The sequence below is a fragment of the Lissotriton helveticus genome, chromosome 1_1, assembly GCF_964261635.1.
Source record: "Lissotriton helveticus chromosome 1_1, aLisHel1.1, whole genome shotgun sequence".
NCBI lineage: Eukaryota > Metazoa > Chordata > Amphibia > Caudata > Salamandridae > Lissotriton > Lissotriton helveticus.
The window spans coordinates 574,247,353-574,266,187 of record NC_136057.1 but is presented as its reverse complement, the minus strand read 5'-3'; the positions used below and the strand labels follow the sequence as shown (position 1 = coordinate 574,266,187).

The window sequence follows — 18,835 nt, the reverse complement described above, 5'->3', positions numbered from 1 at the left end:
ACCATTTACGCTAGACCTATTGCATTTTCAACAGAAGTGTGGGCGTGAAAGAAGGCACAGACGGGAGGGGGTAGGGTGGAGTGGGTGTTGATGGTCCAAGAAGTTACGGAAGGGAACGGGGAAAGTCTGGGCAACAAAACTGTTTTGGAAGTAAAGGGGCCGATAGCCTCGGAAGGCGGAAATTGATGACACGGCCATCAGGAAGGGGGATTAAGTTCCCGAAAACCAATCAAAATGATAGGTGGAAAGAGGGCGGAACTTCCCCCGCTATACTGTATACAGCATCTCTCGACGAGACAGCGCATCCGCTGCCTAGGCGAGACCTAAAAATATGTCTAGTGCCATAGTACCTACTTGACTAAAGACAGCACCAGCTTATTACAACTATAATGTTGCATACTTCCCAAATCAGTGATTCTCAATCGACCAAATTTTAAGAACAACAAACTTTCGCAATCCACCTGCCTAAGGAGATAAGGAGGGCGATTTTTTAAAGTAACTAAAACATAGTGTGGTAGCGCATTATCATTTACATACAGCACATTTTCTTTGAAATGGCAACTGAATTGTGCACAAACAAAGTTTTACTGATAACACAAATGATAATGTGTGGAAATTGGGTTTTTGTCCGGAGAGCACCACTATCACCACGGTCACACAGCAGGTGTCCCATGTCCACTACGGAGCACTGGGTTTGGGAAGAGGCTGGCTGGGAGTAAAATTATTAGGGGGGCAAATATGTTGTGTCTTAGCCTTCAATTCGGGGAAAAGTTGGACTATCTTTTTGCCTATGCATGCTATTCGCTGCCTGAAATGGCCAGCATAATTCCAGTGCTACAATTTGCTGCTTAAATCATTAAGAAGGAGGTTTGGGCGAGAGAAGGGTGTGTTGCAAGGCCTTTGGTCCCCTGATTTTCCATTGCTTTCATCCTTCACCCAGTTGCTGTTTCTTCCCTGATTTTTAGATTGAGCCTATAGCCAGTGTTCATGCGTTGCAAGACTTATTATAGAGGAGTAGGGAATAGAAGCCCTGCCTACTCTCCTCCCATATTTTTCTATTCGCTTGTGTAATTGTCCATCCTAAATGCTGGCTTCTCATCAATAAGCTTGGTAGTCCCTCCTTAGTACCACCTCCTCTTCATTTGTCACCTCCCATGGCAACTGGCCTCTTTACTTTGGTTGTTACACGGTACGTGTTATTTAGACTGTGAGCACTATTTTCATTACTGAGGTTCTCCTACTGCAGGCATGACATGCTTTGGTGCCGTCTCCCCCCCCCCCTCGTGTTGTCCCTATTGAATTGCAAATGCTTGTTAATGCCTTTGGGGTCTACCACACCAACGAGATGAGAAGGCAGGCAGGAGGCAGTAGGTATGTGGGGCCACCATGCAAAGAACGGACAGCAAACAAGTTTAAACAATTGACATTAAATGCCTCTGTATTTCAACAGCTTTTTCTCTGCGATTGCGAAACAAGTTAGAGCAGCTTTTTTTTCCATTGTCATATGAACACCGATTTTCCAGATTAGAGTTCTTTTTTTTTTTATCAGCTGTGTTGGTCTAGTTGTTTCCTTTGAACCGAACCAAGACTATAAATTTAAAAAAAGCACTAATTGATGAATACAAGTACAGGGGGAGAACATCGTCGTGCCACGTCTAGATGAAATTATTTAATCCCCAATATGCATGCCAGGCAACCGCTACTATCAAACGCGTATGCCTCACCCAACCCTCATTTTATAAAAACTGAAGCTGGTACAGCAGTGACTGACGTCTTCAGTCAAGCAAAAATGTAAATTGTTGCAGTGAATAGATTTTTTCATATCAAACACTTAAGCGCTGCCACATCACTCACGTGGCATATATGCAGCACATAAAAAGCAAAATAATGGCAGCCCAAGCAGACACAACCAGAAGATTTCAGCGGCCAACCAGGTAAATAAATACTTTTTAAAAAAACTTGCATTGGACTCGATTTGTCAACAACTGCAGCTGTCTCTTTTGCCGGTCACTCCAGACGGCACAGGCGGTTTTGGGAGGTTTTTCGCACATGCACTTACGGTAGCTTGGAGCCATCATATACTTATTCAAATGATCTACTTATGCACACAGACAGGTGCTCAGTGCTGCGCTCGTCAAAAGTTCTTAGGTCTCGCCTGTCAATGCGCATGCGCATTGAGCGGAGCGAGACTATAGGGGCTTAAACAGAGTTTACCTAGACTGGCGATTTGATGCAGTGCATGTGCGCTTTTAGCTCAATGCGCGAGCGCAATGAGTTAAAATGCGCGTGCACAGCATCAAATCGTCAGCTTGGTGCCGCCAGCAGCTCTTCCCGCTCCGCCCCTGCTGCATCAAAGGCTTTGCGCTCTGCCTCAGCCCAGCCATTCTCCTCCCCTAATTGCCCCCTGCTGCATCAAAGGCTTTTTCACGGCCGGCCGGCCGTGCCCCCATCCTCACTCATCCCTCGCACCCCCTCCTCGCTCATCAGGTCTGCAAATCTGCTTGCCTTCTGTCCCTTAATCTCCCCGTGACTCCCCCCTCACCTCTCCCACTCCACTGCTTCAGGCCCCCACCATTTGCTCAGGACATTGCATGTTTTAACTTGATTCACGGCTTCTCGTCCTCCCTCTCTCTCCCTCCAGGCCGTGTCTCCTTTTTTTTTTTTAACAAATTGAGCACCGTCTGTATTTTATTCTCATTCAATCTCCCATCATTGTATCTTGCTCCCTGCTTCCCTCATTGTCTGCCTTCTTCCGTCTTCCCTCTCCTCTTGTTTCCTTCACTTTCCCCCTCTCTGTTTCTATCGTCCGTCTCTCTCGCTTGCCGTCACTCTTCCTTTTCTGTCACTCTTGCATGTTGCATTACAAATGCTATAGGTGTCACATTTGCAAAAGTTATAACTATTGGCATTGTAAATGACAAAGCTATTAATTTAAAAAACAACACATAAATAAAATAAATGTCATTTATAAGACCAATAGTTCAAACTTTCCTAATGCGAGACCTATTGCATTTCCAATGCTTGTTCTCTTTGTCAGGGTGACTGGACAGAGGAGAGCTGGTGGTCTCGGGCCTGTCACTGATCTCGGGCACCGGGCCATATTCAGGTTTTTGCCAACACAAACAGTTCTCCGAGTTCGTTCAGCTGGGACAAGTAGCCAGCTTTCTTTTCCGCCCCTTTTAATTCCTCTGCTTTACTGCTACTGTGACAGCAACAGTGCAATACTCGGCCCTCTGGGTTCCACTGTGGTTTTGATTTGGGTATTTATTAGAACAAGCATTTGTTTCTTCAGTTCCTACTGAAGCAGATTGAGGTGGGCGGAACCGTGAATGGAAATGCTTATCTTTGTACGCCACACAAATGTGTTTCCATAATTTTTTTAATATAGGTTATGGCGGTTAGTGCACAGCCTACTGAGTTTGTATACAATATTATTTGAAAACATTTTCGCGACGAAAACTTATTGAGTTAGGGTGCTCCTTAGGTAACGTTTCCGTCCTTTTCTTTTAAACGTTGAATTTAATGCATCAGTAATGTGCTTCCAAAACTTGGTCGCATCCCTTTTGGGCACACCTTTTGTTTCCTAAAAACAGGACTCTCCTCAGTTTTTTTTATAAAACGTTTTTGTTTATTTTGTTTGAATCATGAAAGATAATAAAGAAAATAAAGATCCCAAAAGGGATGCGACCAAGTTTTGGAAGCACATTTCCATAATTTTTCTCACCGTAATACCATTGAAATAAAGTACCATTAGTATTCTGTTAATCATAAAGCATGCCGACTACAACATACCTATGATGAGTCCAAACAAAAACAATTCAAAACGTGTCTCTGATTGTTGCATGTTTTTGAGAATCGTTAGTCTTTGACAGGGTCATGTTCAAAGTGACGATGCCCTCAAAGTATTACGTTTTACTGACATTTTGCTTGGATTCTGGAGCAAAAAAAAGTCGTTTTCAATTGAAAAAATAAATGTACACAAATATGGGTTTTAGTAAGAAAGCATCGATCAGATATAGAAACTGACTCCCTGGCATAAACTGCAAGTACAGCTTCTGATTTTAGACGGAGGATGCTGCCTTCTGAGGAATGCTGGGATGTCGCCCTTTCAAAATAATATGAAGCACCGTAGAATCACCTTGTTTTTAGGTCGAGACTCGGCTGCGTCTGCGCTGCTCTGCGAGGCATGCTGTATTGGAGGTATGGCACAGAAGCTTTGCTCATTTTCTACCCATCTTTTCAATTGGCTCCAGTTACTGTCCTTGCAAAATCATTCCATTTTATTTGTGAATAGGCTTAGTAGTCCCTCCTTGGCACCCCCTTGTCTGCATTTGTAACCTCCTATAACAACTGGACTTTTTACTTGTGTTGTTACACGGTCTGCTTTAAAGTCAGGAAGCACTATTCTCTGTAATAAATAATGCGGGCCAATGGCGGCCGCTTCTTGTATTTGCAGTATTCCCACACAGTACTCGTGGGACAATGGCGGCCACTTCTTGTATATGGAGCGAACTATGTGCACTTTCACTTTAATAGTTTCTGCCGCCACACAGCACTCGCAAAACAATGGCGGACGCTTCTTGTATTTGCAGTTTACCTGAACAGCACTCGGACAATGGCGGACACTTCTTGCATATGGAGCAAACTATGTGCACTTTCACTTTAATAGTTTCTGCCCCCACAGAGCACTCGTGAAATAATGGCGGCCGCTTCTTCTAAACCTATGAACTTTAATTTGGGCATAGCGACTAGCAGACAGTGGACTATGCGCTAAACCATGTTCTTTCACAGCACTTTGAGTTATTCCTAAAATCGATCTTGTCGTGTGGTTCCTATAAAACCAATAAAGGATCTGCACGTTTAGACAACATACACTGCAGGCTTAGTGTCCAGACTGATTCCAGACACACCCACCAGTTATGTTGGCCTGTATATCAGCTAGCTCAGAGTGCCACTAGAAACTCCTCTTACCAAGGCAAGAGTAGTTCTTGGCAACTCTCGAACATGACAACCCTGATCCCTCAGAATTGTGAAAACAGTGCAATCATTTTTGCTCAGTCACTCGTGCTCACTTAGTCTCAGAGAGATACACAGAATAAACGATATGGACGTTTTTCAATAAGAATTTATCAAACATTTGTCATTCTACAGTGAAACAGGAGTGCTGAAACTACCACTATACAGAAACAGATATAAATGATGAGAAGCACTAAGAAGGTAAAAGGATGGTAGGTTTCTACCATTTTGCTACAATCTTTGTTGGAAATGGCCCTTTTTGCAGGGTTATCCCCAAACTTTTTGCTTCTTCCTCCCTTGTTTTTCCTGACCTGTGGTTGTTGGCAATAGGACTCTGGGCACTTTACCACTACTGATCAGTGCTAAAGTGCATATGCTCTCTGTAAATTGCTACTGTAATTGGTTATCCATGATTGGCATATTTGTATCCCCAAGAAGTCCCTAGTAAAGTGCACTGAGTGTGCCAGGGCTGGTGATACAAATGCTACTAGTGGGCCTGCAGCACTGTGCCACCTACATGAGTCGCCCTAAAATGGTGTCTCAGGCCTGCCACCGCAGTGCCTGTGTGCAGTCTGTAAACTGCCATGTCCTCCGGGTCATTGTCCCCACTGATCATGCCAAACACTTCCCTTTCTGTACACATTGGTCACCCCTATGGAAGGCCCAAGGTGCCAGCTTGGGCAGGGTGCTGTGTATGTGAAAGGTAGAGCATGTACTAGTGCAGGTGACATGCTCTGGTAGTGAATGACAGCCATTTTCGTTTTTCACTATTGTAAGGCTACCTTGCCCATAGGCTATCATGGGGAATGCTGGCTGCAGTGGGTACCAGCATATCTTCCTATAGGAGCAAGGTAGGACATAAAAGTATGTTATCCCTGAACTCAGAATTTAATAACACATATTTTAGGAAAGGTGGTTTTTAAATCCTGTGTTTGAGAACAACACTTTTAGAAAGTAGCTGTTCTCTTGTCTGACCTTTCTGTGCGCCTTGGCTGTTTGTGAATTGACTGTCTGGTTTGTGAGTAACAGGGGCTGGGTGGCTCCCAGAGGATGAGTGGACCATCCCCGGGCTGAATAGCTCCATCTGTATCTAGAGTGGTGGGAGGGGATAGCACCTGGGCCTGAATAGGGCTGTGCCTGCCTTCCATAATGCTGGCTCCACCTCCTGCTGGCCGGCTGACGACCCTGTCCCTCTCTCTGAAAGGAAAGGAGAGGCCAGGAAAACAAAGTGCTCAAGGAACACCCAGAACTGGTTCAGACCGGGCTCAGAGCCCTCCTGCACAGAGGGAACAAAGACTTTTAGGGGTATAAGTACAGGACCCCTGACTACAGAAAATTAGACCATCCTGGAATCAAGAAGAAACCTCTGCCAAGGAGAAAACTGGAAGACTGAAGAAGGAAGACTGCCCTGCTGTTGCTTTGCTAGACTGACCTGCAGTTGCTTTGCTGCCAAGGAATGGGGGAGGGCTTTGCTTTAGGCTGTGTCCCTTTGCTTGAAGGTATCTCCAAGTGCCTGAAGAAGAGCTGGCTCCCTGTTAAGAAGTCCCAGGAACAAAAGGACTTCACCCCCAGCTTTCCTGAACTCTGCTGAGAGAGTTCTGTCCTTCCTAGAGTGCTTGGGCCAGTTGTGGTGCCTCTGTAAGTTGTACCTGTGTTGGGAAGCTGGAAACCAAGATCTTAAAGACTTTCTGCAAGTTTCAACGCATCGCTCGCTAGCGGAGCGCATCCCCGTCAGTGCGAGGAAATTCCCACCGCCGTGAAGGCTGAGATCGTTGCAGCGCCTGTTGCCGCTGCCAGGGTCATCGCATCCTAAGCTTGCGGGACGCACCAGACCGGTGCGGGAAGATTACCATCGCTGTGAGTATCGTCGCAGAGCCTGTCGTCACTGGGTGAGATCATCGCAACGCTTGCTTGCGGACCGCATCATGTCGCTGCGAGAGTCATCGCAGAGCCATCGCATCGAGGGGCCACGAGAGGAGAAGATCGACGCTGAGCCGCGCATCGTCGCCACACCGGAGATCTTCGCCGCCCCAAAGATCGTCACAGCGTACCTTTTGAAAGCCGCTTCCACGGAAACCTGTGCACTGAAATCCACACAAGGTATTGCATCCCTCCCCATACAGACCGGAGTCACCGCAACACGCCCGCTGCGTCCAGCGGGGTTGTCGCATCGCCTCCCCAGGGTCTCAGGAGTGACGCATCGCTTGCTTTTCAACGCTACAGCTTTCACTTGGAACTTTTGTCGCATCTAAAGGTACTGTTGGCTAAAACGTGACGCAACTGTGGATTATTTTTAACGCAACCTTAAGAACTCTTTTGAAACCATATTCTTGAACTGTGTATGTCGGATTTTTGTCGTTTTGGTTTTGTAGTTTAGATTAAATACCTTTATTTTTCTAAACTGTTGTGGAGTTAGTTTGTGGTATTTTCACTGTGTTACTGTGAGTGTTGGTACAAATACTTTGCACATTGCCTTCGATAAGCCTGACTGCTCATGCCAAGCTACCAAGTGGGTGAGCAGGGGTTATCTGAAGAGTGTTTCCTCCTTATCCTGACTAGAAGCAAGGGTCCCTATTTGGACAGTGGTACTTACCTCTGCCAACTAGAGACCCCCAATTCTAACAATCATGAATAAAACGAGTATATAAAATACATGACAATAAAATGCGTACTCCTACGATGCAATCCTAACTAGATGTACCTACGTGTACCTAGCATGTGTGTAGGTGTTAATCCGAGAATCCCTCAAGGATAAAGTCAACCCCATTACCTGAAGTGAGAGACTGTGGGACCCTGTCTTGGTCTCGTTCTGGACACCCCGCAAGGGATGTTAGACCACTGCGAGCTGGAGTATCTGCATGCAGGAATCTTAGCTTCTCACGTCAGTGTGTCGGCATGGAAGTCGTGATCTCCTCTCTCTATCTCAGTAAGATGTGATGTTTATATACCCAAAGTTATCCCCAGGGGTTACACCTTGCTGTGCCACTGTCGGACTTAGGATGACATTGGGAATGAACCTTGTACATAGTTATTATGCAGGAGATGGTAGTGCTGCTGAGTTTTCAAGAATCCAAGGAGCCTCATGCATAATGTATGAGGCTATTGTTCAGGGAAAACTCCACGTTCAATAAGCAGTACCGTAACTAGGTAAAGGGTCAGTCCCAACAGCCCGTTATGTATGTAATGTTGGGATGAATATAGTTGAAAGGTTGGGATGTTACCCGAGCTTATATTGGGGTACATATATAGAATATATCAATCTACTCATACCTTGCAGTAACATAAGTTGGTCCACTAGATATTTAACAAAGTCCAGAATAGTGGCTAACTCCTAGTCCTCGTGGGCCGCAGATGAGCACAGACAAGCTTGCTTTCAGCGCATCATTACTGTGCCCACTGCACTGATGCTTGTTTATAGAGCACTCAGGTCTCGGAGACATAGAGCGAAAATCTGCAGCGCTAACCAATATTTTCCAAAGATTACGCTCAAGGAATAGGAAAATGATGGAGAACAATAAGCTCCTCTTGCTTATACCCACCCAGTAAAAATCCTGAACAATAAAGAGCACAAGGAAAATGCAGTTTTGCAGACACTGTTGCACAGAAAATAACACATAGTTAAAAATTTCACACTCACAGGTACTCAATAAATCTTAAAACTTGTAGCAGCACTCACTCACGTTTATTCAATGCAAGAAGAAGAACATGGATGTTTTAATTTCCTATACAATTGAATAACATTGATGTGCAATCTTCTTGTTTACAAAGAACCCAGTCCTAGGCGCATACTGAAAAGCTAGAGTGCTGACTGCTACCTTCCCAGTATAGTGCTCAAGGTGAGCATATATAGGAAAAAATAATTGACTGTTCTAACTCAACATCTAATTACCTTGGCAATATGTTGGTAAGTGAAATTGTAGAGTTGATATTTAAACATTAACGTTTTGACTCCATGTCATATCTTTAATTTTCATTAATTTCTCTAATTTTTTTTAAGACAAGGCAGTCCTTGCTGCAGAGAGTGCTTTACAAAGATCATTTTTATTGTACCAAGAGTATCTTTGACATGAGGTGCTGTACACTTCAGTATGGTGTGTCGATTGATTGAGACTGGAATACAACAACCAGAATGCGATTGGAAGAGGGGGTTGGCAACATGCAATTGGGATAGTACGGAAACACGCCATGCACAGGACCCCAGAAAACGGGTGACAGCCATTCTAGGACTCTGGGACTGAGTCCCTCTCCTGTAAAAAGTATTAAAAAAGAATTTTCAATGCAATAGGTCTCGATATTGGCATTGTAAATGATAATGCCTTTTATTTATGTGTGTTAAAAACCTGCAAGCGGTGGGTAAACACACACTTTGTAATTATAGTCATTGCTTACGAGAAGCAAGGCTGGCAGTAACTGTGCCTCTTTTTCTGTCACCCGTTGGGGGTAGCCGTGCGCTCAATAAAAGTCAGTATAATAATAATATTAAAGCCTTGCTTCTCGTATGTAAGGACTATAAGTACAAAGTGTGTGTTTATGCACTGCTTATAGGTTTTCAAAACACATAAAAGAAAGTCATTGTCATTTACAATGCCAATAGCTCAAACTTTTGCAAATGCAAGACCGGTTGTATTGCAAATGCTGGTTTACATTTTATTACAGATGCAGGATTACTTTGGGATTCTCTCTTCTATAAGACCTTACACAGAAAACTTTCTGAACCCTGATTTCAGGGTTGTCTTGGTACTTTGCTTTTCAACTGCTACCTGCTGCAATCAAACATTACCAACAGTACTTAGGAGGATTTTTACTGCCTTTTTCTTCTTAGCAGGTCCCCTCTATTTTACTCTACCAGGTGACATGGTGGCTACTGGAAGAAGTGGCCCGTTTCCATTGCAATCAAGAAGGAACCAAGAAGGACTTTCAGAGTGCCCACTCGTTGGCACAATGTGGTTGGCTGTCTGCAAATGAACATTTTTGAAGTGTGCCATTAGATGATGTGCGGCAGTGAAGCCCGAGTCCTGGAAATGTGTCACAACACACATAAGGGAGCCAGGAGTATATAACCAGACCAAAGAGAAGATGTAGTTAAATCCCAATGTGGGAGATACCGTCCCACAAAAAGAAAAAGAACCTTTTGAGTGCCAGGATTCACAAATGCAACAGCGCATTTGGTAGTCATGCAAACTGATGTTCTGTATTGGTTTTGCAGGTGCAGAGGATCCCCAAATCCAATTCAGCGAATCACACACATTGTAAATCTGAGGCAAATTTGTGTTTTAAGGATTATCACCAGATTAACTATTCCTGAGACTAAAACGTACCAAAAAATTAAAAAAGGCAGTGGAACAATGCAAATGCCCAGTACACGGAGCACTGCAAACACATCTGTTGAGTAGAGGGCACAGCTGATAGGATTTGCACAGGGCCTGGGCATAAGCCAAGCTCTAAGCCTAGAGTCATCAGCATTTGTTGATAGTTTTGGTGGGACAGGGCCTTCTTCTAGGCCAGAGTCAGAGGCACTGGGCGGCTGATTTGAGTTGTCCTGCAGTCAATGTGAGCCAAGTGCAGCTGGGTTTGGTGGGAAAGAGGCTGGAAAAGTATTTGACCAGAGAACAGGCTCTGAGCCCAGAGTATGCTGGTCAAGACAATGTTAGGACTTAGGAGTAGTGCCATCCAGAAAGGCCAGATCCTGCAGCCATGCAAAGCTAACGGACATGCACCACAGAATTGGATGGGCGGAGGATTTCAACGCACAGGAGGATGGACTGAAGACGCAACAAAAAAACAGGCCTTGCAGTTACTCTGCTGTCGCCCAGTTAGAGAAGGTGCACAATGGGGACTAGATGCATGGAAGATGGGGGCACTGCGGATCACCAATGACCCTGCACAGTGGAGACTGTTTATATAGAAGGCGGAAATTAATCCTCATTAAAAAAAATCCACTGGGAGAAATTGAGTAAGTTAAGGTTTCTTCTGCCCATAACACATTCATTTATGTTTAAAAAAAAAAAAGCTAAGCTACACATACATAGCTGTGCTAATTCATGGAGCACTGTGGATACCATGGTATGATAGCACTTAAAATTGACATAATATTCGTTCATTCATAATGGTGGTCATTCTCATCATAGTGTGGCAATCCATGTCATGCTATTGCCCACTCCACCATATTGTAGGCTGGTGTAGTGGTGAAAATTCCTGGTATAATTAGGGCATCCATGACATGATGGAACACCCTTCTAACTAATGCCGGTGCTGGCACATTCGTGCAAAACTTTGCTCATTGCTAGTATTATAGGTCCCATTCGTATCATAATGCTCGATTCCACTGCATGATAGCAAACTCAGGCACACTGTTGGCACTAGCATTATGGTCATAAATCTTCCAATACTGTGGGCATCAATTTGCTTACAACCCCTGTTACATGCACACATAAGTATGGTATGGTAAGTATAAACAATATTTGATGGTTCGATGAACTAGAGACTAATTGCATTTACTCTTCTGATGGTCAGTCACATACCTCATACTACATAAACATTGCTCCTATACATCCATCTGCAAACTCGCACATCAATCTACCCATTCATCTATCCATACAACTCAAGTAATCTCCAAACCATTCACTGTCTCCGCCATTCAAATATCATCGCACGGATATGTCAATCCATTCACAGGTTTATTAATGGATGTATTCAGTCACTCACTCATCCATCCATACTTTCATTCACCCATTCGTTCGCTAATTCGCACATTCACCCATTCTTCCATACAAACAACCCCCAGAAGCAAAGATATGACTGAAAACACATTTTCAACAGACCTATTGAGTTTTGTCACTACCTGTTTAACCTTGTTCTTCATTGATACCCTTATCTTATCCCTTAATTCATGTACAAATTGGTTTTTACAAGAACGAGTCATTTCATTTTATGTTAGTTTGCAGGAAATGTGTTATGACATCTTCGGAGTTCTTTTAGTTATTTAGAGCTTCATTCACCAAAATGGGTTCTGAAATGGGATAGAATAAGCATACTTACATTATTACCACTGAGAAAAGGCTCAACATTTGGCACAACTCCAGTTGCACTGACAATAAAATCACAGCCATAGATCTTTCCATTGGTCAACTCGATGTACACCGGCCACGACTCTGGGGGGGAAAGGTTAGATTTCAGTCTGAATGGGCAAGTTAAATAATGCAGGGATCAGCTTTAAGTGGAAGGAAAAACTTTTGTTACATGAAACAAAACATAATTGTAGTTTTATGCTCTATAGCAAAACACCAGAACAGGTGTCGGCCATGTCATCCATATAGCATCCAATTACAAGAAGGTCATCTCAATTAAATATAAAAACATAAATCATAAACTCAAGTGCATCATCAGCTCAGTTTCTCATATTTATTTCGTTATCCATCCGAAAAATAAGTAAAGCTTAGTTCTGCTGCTATGTCATGTAGCCTCAATGAAAGTGTCCCGAGGTTATACAATCAGGCTCTTGCGGGGGCATTAGTTGACAGGGACAAGGCAGGCTCTGACCAGAAAAGCTGGTCAACCCCTTACCGCTTCACTCCTGGAAGCATTGGCTGCAAAATCTAAGCGCATATATGAGAAGGGAATCCCCCTCTCAGACTTAGACAAACACCTTAATGAGTGTAACATATAGCCTGGATTACACTCCTTTTTAACCTGCACTACACTCTATTTTAAAAAGGTCCTGAGGAAAGCCAGATTTAGTTTAAGGCACTGGCTGAAATATGTCGACCAACTGATGGATGTAGGAGGTAGTTACTCGCCTCCCTTAAACATCCCCAAGCCTTATTTTAACCGCTGACAGGGGCCCAGTTATTAAAATTTAATTTACCCTCGGGTACTGGGACCCTCGCCAAGCCATTTTAACTCACACTTCATTTTACACCTCACACTGCACTCTCAGTAAAATACCAGCTCCACTGTAATCAGGCGTCGCAGCACACCCGGGACACATTAGGTGTCACTGGGTGGGCCCGATGATGAAGCATGCCACCAACCAGGTTGGTGGGTGAGGGCTTCATGAACTCACCAACGAGGTGCCCATGACCAATCTAATCAGAGTCCTAACAATATTGGTCATATTTAAGCTAGTCTCTTTTGATAACACACCGTTCACAATCAACCACTCATTCAGGGATTTGTAAAGTGTGGCTACTTACCCATGAGCGTCTCAAGGTGCTGAGGGGGGTTGCTGCTGATCCATCTGGGTTTGGAGGTTCAGTGGAAGAGCCAGGTCTTGAGGTCCTTCCTGAACTAGGTCAACGCCGCGGATTGCCTGAGGTGGAGGGGCAAGGCGAGGTAGGAGAAGGATCTTCCTCCTATCTGGTCCTGTGGATCCGTGGGACAGAGGACAGGGCGAGCTCGGCAGGGCGGAGTTGTCTGGCAGGTGTGTGGAAAGGGAGGCAGTGGTTCAGATATTCTGGTCCCGTGTCATGGAGGGCCTTGGAAGCATGTGTGAGGAGCTTGAAATTCATTCTCTTGTTGATAGGGAGCCAGTGGAGTTGTTGGAGGTGTTGTGTCATGTGGCTGTGGCAGGGGATGTCAAGGACCAGTCAGCTGCAAAGTTTTGGATGTTCTGTAGTTTCCTGAGCTGTTTTGGGATGACGCTGTTGTAGAGTGCGTTACCATAGTCCAGTCTACTGATGATGACTGTGTGGTGAAGGTGTTTCTGGATTCTGTGGGGAGCCATCTGAATGTCATTCGAAGCAGGCGGAGCGTGTGGAAGCAGGAAGAGGATACTGCATAGATTTGACGGTTCATTGAGAACAAGAAGTCCAGTAGAATGCCAAGGTTGCGTGCATAGTCCGTAGGGGTCAGAGGGGTGTCTAGTGCAGTGGGCCACCAGGAGTCGTCCCAGGCTGAGAGGGTGGGTCCCTGGATGAGTACTTCGGTTTTGTCCGAGTTGAACTTGAGGCAGCTGTCTTGCAACCAGGTAGCAACTGCCTTCATTCCGTTGTGAAAGTTGATTCTGGCGGCTGTGGGTTCGTTGGTGAGGGAGATGATCAGCTGGGTATCGTCGGCATAGGAGACAATGTTGAGTCTGTGGCTTCTGACAATGGCTGCAAGATGAGCCAGGTAGATGTTGAAGAGGATGGGGCTCAGGGAAGAGCACTGGGGCACTCGCGGAAGCCAGTGTCATGGAGTCTTGTGATTAGGGTGCGGTGGGAGACGGTGTCGAAGGCAGCCAAGAGGTCCAGTAGCATGAGGGCTGTGGTTAAACCCCGGTTGACCAGGGAGCAGATGTTGTCGTGGCAGCGATGAGTCCGATTTTGGTGCTGGGGTTGCTTGGGAAACTGGATTGGGAAGTGTCCAGGACAGGTTCTCTTCGATGAACTCGGAGAGTTGGGCGTTTGATGGGCTTCTCGATGACCATGGCTGGACAGGGGAGGAGGGAGATAGGTTTGAAGTTCTTGACATCTGTAGGGTAGGTGGACGGTTTCTTCAGCAGGGAGTGATCACGGAGAGTTTCCAGTCATCGAGGAAGGTGGCGGTTTCGATGGAGCAGTTGATGGTGCGGCGAAGCTGAGGGGCAATGGAGGCGGCTGCTCTGTGGAAAATGTGGTACGGGCGAAGATCTGATGGGGCACCTGAATGGATGCTCTTCATGGTCTTGAGTGTGTCATCTGTGGTAAGTAGAGTCCAGTTGAGCACGATCTGTTAGGGAGTGCGTGGTTGCATGCGGTGCTGGTGGGCGTAGTGGCAGGCTCTTCGGTGTCAAAGCTGTCGTAGATCTGCCTGACCTTCTGGTGGAAGAAGGTGCCAAGTTTGTTGCAGAGGTCTTTGGAGGGTGGGATGTCTGTAGTCTCGCGGTTGGGTCTGGCAAACTCCTTGACGATGGCGAAGAGTTCTTTGCTTTTGTGTGGGTTTGAGTTTATTTGGTCTTGGAAGGATGTTCTTGTGGAAGGGTGTTCTTGTGGACAATGGGGATGCCTCCTCCTGGTCGGTCGGCACGGTCCTCGTGGGTGATTTTGTAGGTCTCGGGAATAGTGATGGCGATGTCCGGTCCAGAAATGGGGTTGGTTCAGGTTTCCATGAAGCAGGTGATGTTGGGAGAAGCAGTGTCAAGGCGGCCCCAGATTTCTGTGGCGTGTTTGTGAAGGGATAGCACGTTGAGGAGGATGCAGTTGAACCGATCAGGTGCGCTGTTGGTCAGCTGAGTGGTGAGAGGAGCTGGCGTGTGTGAAGGTGTGGCGTCTTGAGTTGAGGGTCCATGGTGCTGGGCACAGTCCAGGCGCGGATGGGCGTAGATGGGTTTGCCTTCGGTGCGCCTGCAGAGCAGTCGCACAGCAGCCACCATTAAGTAGGGCTGCAGGGGCTGGACAGATGGAGGCAGGAAAATGCGGGAAGGGTCACTGGAGGGGGCTGGGGCTACGGTGGATCTCAGCAGCAGGGGCGACGAAGGAGGAAAAGCAGGAAAAAAGGAAAGAAAAGCAAAAGCACAAAAGGTAGAGGCAGGAAAAAATAAAGAAAGAAAAGCAGAGAGAGAGAGAGAGAGACAGAAGGGCAGTCAAGCAGCAGAGCAGTGACGCTCTACCACTAGACCACCAGGAAAGAGGCATAGGCAAGGGCCTGTGGGTAGAGGGGGTACTGGAGGGCCGCGGACTCCTTACCAGGTGTCAGCAGCAGCAGCGGGAACAGCAGCAGCTACTAGACGGAGCTCGCCGTGATAGGAGCAAGACCACCAAAGGTTTAGTGGACTGCACTTTCACTGTGCAGTGTGCCATTAAGTAGTGCTGTGGGTGGCTGGACAGCTGGGAGGCAGGAAAACACAAGAAGGGTCACTAGAGGTGGGAGGGATAGGTGGGGTCGCAGGGGCAACAAAAGAGGAAAAGCAGGAAAAAAAGATAGGAAAGAAAAAGCACAATAGACAGAGGCAGGAAAAAATAAAGAGTGAGAAAAGCAGAAAGAGAGACAGAAGGGCAATCAAGCAGCAGAGCAGTGACGCTCTACCACTAGACCAGCAGGGATGAGGCGCAGGCAAGAGCCTGCAGGTGGAGGAGAGCCTCGAACTCCAGGGGTCAGCAGCAGCGGCAGGAACAGCAGCAGCTACCAGACGGAGCTGCACCATGAAAGCAGCAAGTCTACCAGTCATACACTCAATGAATTAATCACACCTGAGATGCTGCAACGTGAGATCTGTGTATTATGAATGATGTAATTAATATCAGAATGTGCTGTTTCTTGAAACTTATACATTTTTTTCACTGCAAATAAATAACACTGCCCAAGTCACAAGGAAACAAATAAATTTCACTCTCTCTTAAGCCTGACATAAAATCTCGCATTCAGCATTTACAATGCAACGGTTTCGCCTTTGGAGAAGTTAGAGCTATTGGCATTGTAAATGACAAAATTTGTATTTATGTGTTGGTTTTGAAAACAGATAAATAAATGGCATTGTCATTTACATTGCCAATAGCTTAATATCTCGCAAATGTGAGAACTATTGTACCCTACGGACGAGCTCAGTAGACAGCAATTACTACCACACACACACCCAGACCCACACACCCAGAGCCAGCCACACCCAGAGCCCCCCCCCCCCCCACACACACACACACTGGAGCAGTCACACACACACACACACACACTGGAGCAGTCACACACACACACACACACTGGGGCAGTCACACACACACACACACACTGGGGCAGTCACACACACACACACTGGAACAGTCACACACACACACACACACACTGGAGCAGTCACACACATACACACACTGGAGCAGTCACATACACACACACACACACACACACACTCTGGAGCAGTTACATACACACACACACACTCAGGAGCAGTCACATACACACACACCCAGGAGAAGTCACACACACACACACACCCAGGAGCAGTCACACACACACACACACACACCCAGGAGCAGTCACACACACCCAGGAGCAGTCACACACACACACACACACACCCAGGAGCAGTCACACACACACACACCCAGGAGCAGTCACACACACACACACACACAGTAGAAAATTGTCAAGACCACAGGAAGCAACACAGAGGACTAAAAACGCAGGTAACTGTTTAGGTAACACTGTGTCAAACTGCACAGCATTTGTTACCTTATTTTCTGATCTCAGCTCTCTAAAACTGTGGTTGTGTACCGAGCAGCCTGCTTGAGGCCCTCCTTCTGCTCCTGTCTTGATAAATGATCATATAGCTGATTTAGTTTCCTTTTAACTAATATTGGACGGGTTACCGCCACTATAGAAAGCAATTTAGAAAACACCTGCCCATGAAGTCAGATGGCAAACAACAAAAAAATCGAAAGCTTCTGGTCGAATCTCTGACCTCGGAGGCTGACACGGTTTGATGGGAAATTTAATGTAATAGGCAGCGAAAGCCAAAAGGCCTGTTGTCAGCAATGAAGGCTGAAAGTTAGCAGAATTAATATAACTGTACAATGGAAGGGCCCTCCAGGGACACGCCTGGAGAGCGAGGGTAGTGATGGGAGTGGGGAAAAAAACAGGACTGCGGAAATCGTTTGGCCCTGACATTCTGTCACCTTTGCTAAACGGGGAATAAACAAAGGAAAAGAAACCTAGTCTAAAATCGCTAAGCGTTCCTTAATGTCAGCGCTTGAAGCGGGGACAAAAGAAGGGGCCGCTTCCTTCAGGGGAGTGCCCGCGCGCTCTTGCCACTTAAAAGTATGGCCACCGGGCTGAGGGGCGACAAAGGGCTGTCTTAAAAAATATAAATAAGACGTGTGGGTAGTCTAGGCCTGACAGGGCCTGCTTGTAAAAACACTGCTAACCTGCCCTCACCGAAGCCAATATAAAGCAATAACTGACATCCCACACTTCAGCCTAGGACTGCAGGGGACGTCCCCGTGGGACAGCGGAGCCGCCATTTTGAATCAATCCACACAAAATGAAGGAGTGGGAATCTGCTTAAGCAGCTAATGATGCCTGGGTCTGTGGCCCATCAAAGCACAATAAATCTCTGAAGATGGAAGTGCTTATCTCCTGCAAGCAGAGCCAGGGTGAAATCTCCTCAGTTTTAAATGCCTAAAATGCCATGTCCACCCAAGGCCCGATGCTCATTAGTACCAGTAATTAACTTTACAACTGTCAACACAAACACCGCGCAGCCTGACAGATAGATAGAGGCTCGGAGGATGCTAATAAATCCGAAACAACAACTTGACACACAGATGCACAAAAGGATGCAGGTGATAAAGAAATGTTGACATCAAATCTAATTATCTTGGAAGCGGCCTACCCCGGCATGAGGCGCGGTAGTGCTCAGTTACTGCCAGCAGTGAGCCCCACCGGAAGGCGGTTCAACCAGAGCGTATGACTGATGGCGCCCCCACTCCCGTCGACTGACTGAGCGCTTCCACCCGCCCCCCAATCATATCAGGCAAGGACAGTATCAAAAAGGGAAATTATGAGAGCCATGACCCCTCGGAGCCAGCACGGGGTGATGAATACGGCTCAGCACGGCGGAGCTGATTACCCCCTTAAGAGTTTCAAAGCCTGAATGATGTATGACATTTTTATCAGATGCTTTCTCAGGAATGTCACCAATTGGGCAAGTAAAGGGCCCTGAAAAGGAGAGGACAGCCTGAATTATGCGAGTGTAATTGCCAATCATAACCGGCGATCAACTGCAATCGCTCTGTTTTCATACTGAGGGCGGCGTGAAGTTGCCGGGAGAGGCAACGGCCTCCCTAATGCGTCCAAGATGAGACTAGGATTTCCATCATTTGTCACTTGGCTGCCGAGAGAGTCGCTTGTTTTATTTAAATTAAAAAAAAAA

General features: G+C 46.1%; 1 protein-coding gene across 3 annotated transcripts in view; it reads right to left on the bottom strand.

Moving 5' to 3' along the window:
* Positions 1–18,835, bottom strand: part of PYROXD1 (pyridine nucleotide-disulphide oxidoreductase domain 1) — a 328,561-nt gene that overhangs the window by 79,268 nt on the left and 230,458 nt on the right. For all 3 annotated transcript variants that reach the window (XM_078674061.1, XM_078674062.1, XM_078674063.1), the window contains exon 9: positions 12,055–12,167. In XM_078674061.1, the coding sequence (XP_078530187.1) occupies positions 12,055–12,167 (113 nt within the window). The remainder of the gene's footprint in view (positions 1–12,054; positions 12,168–18,835) is intronic.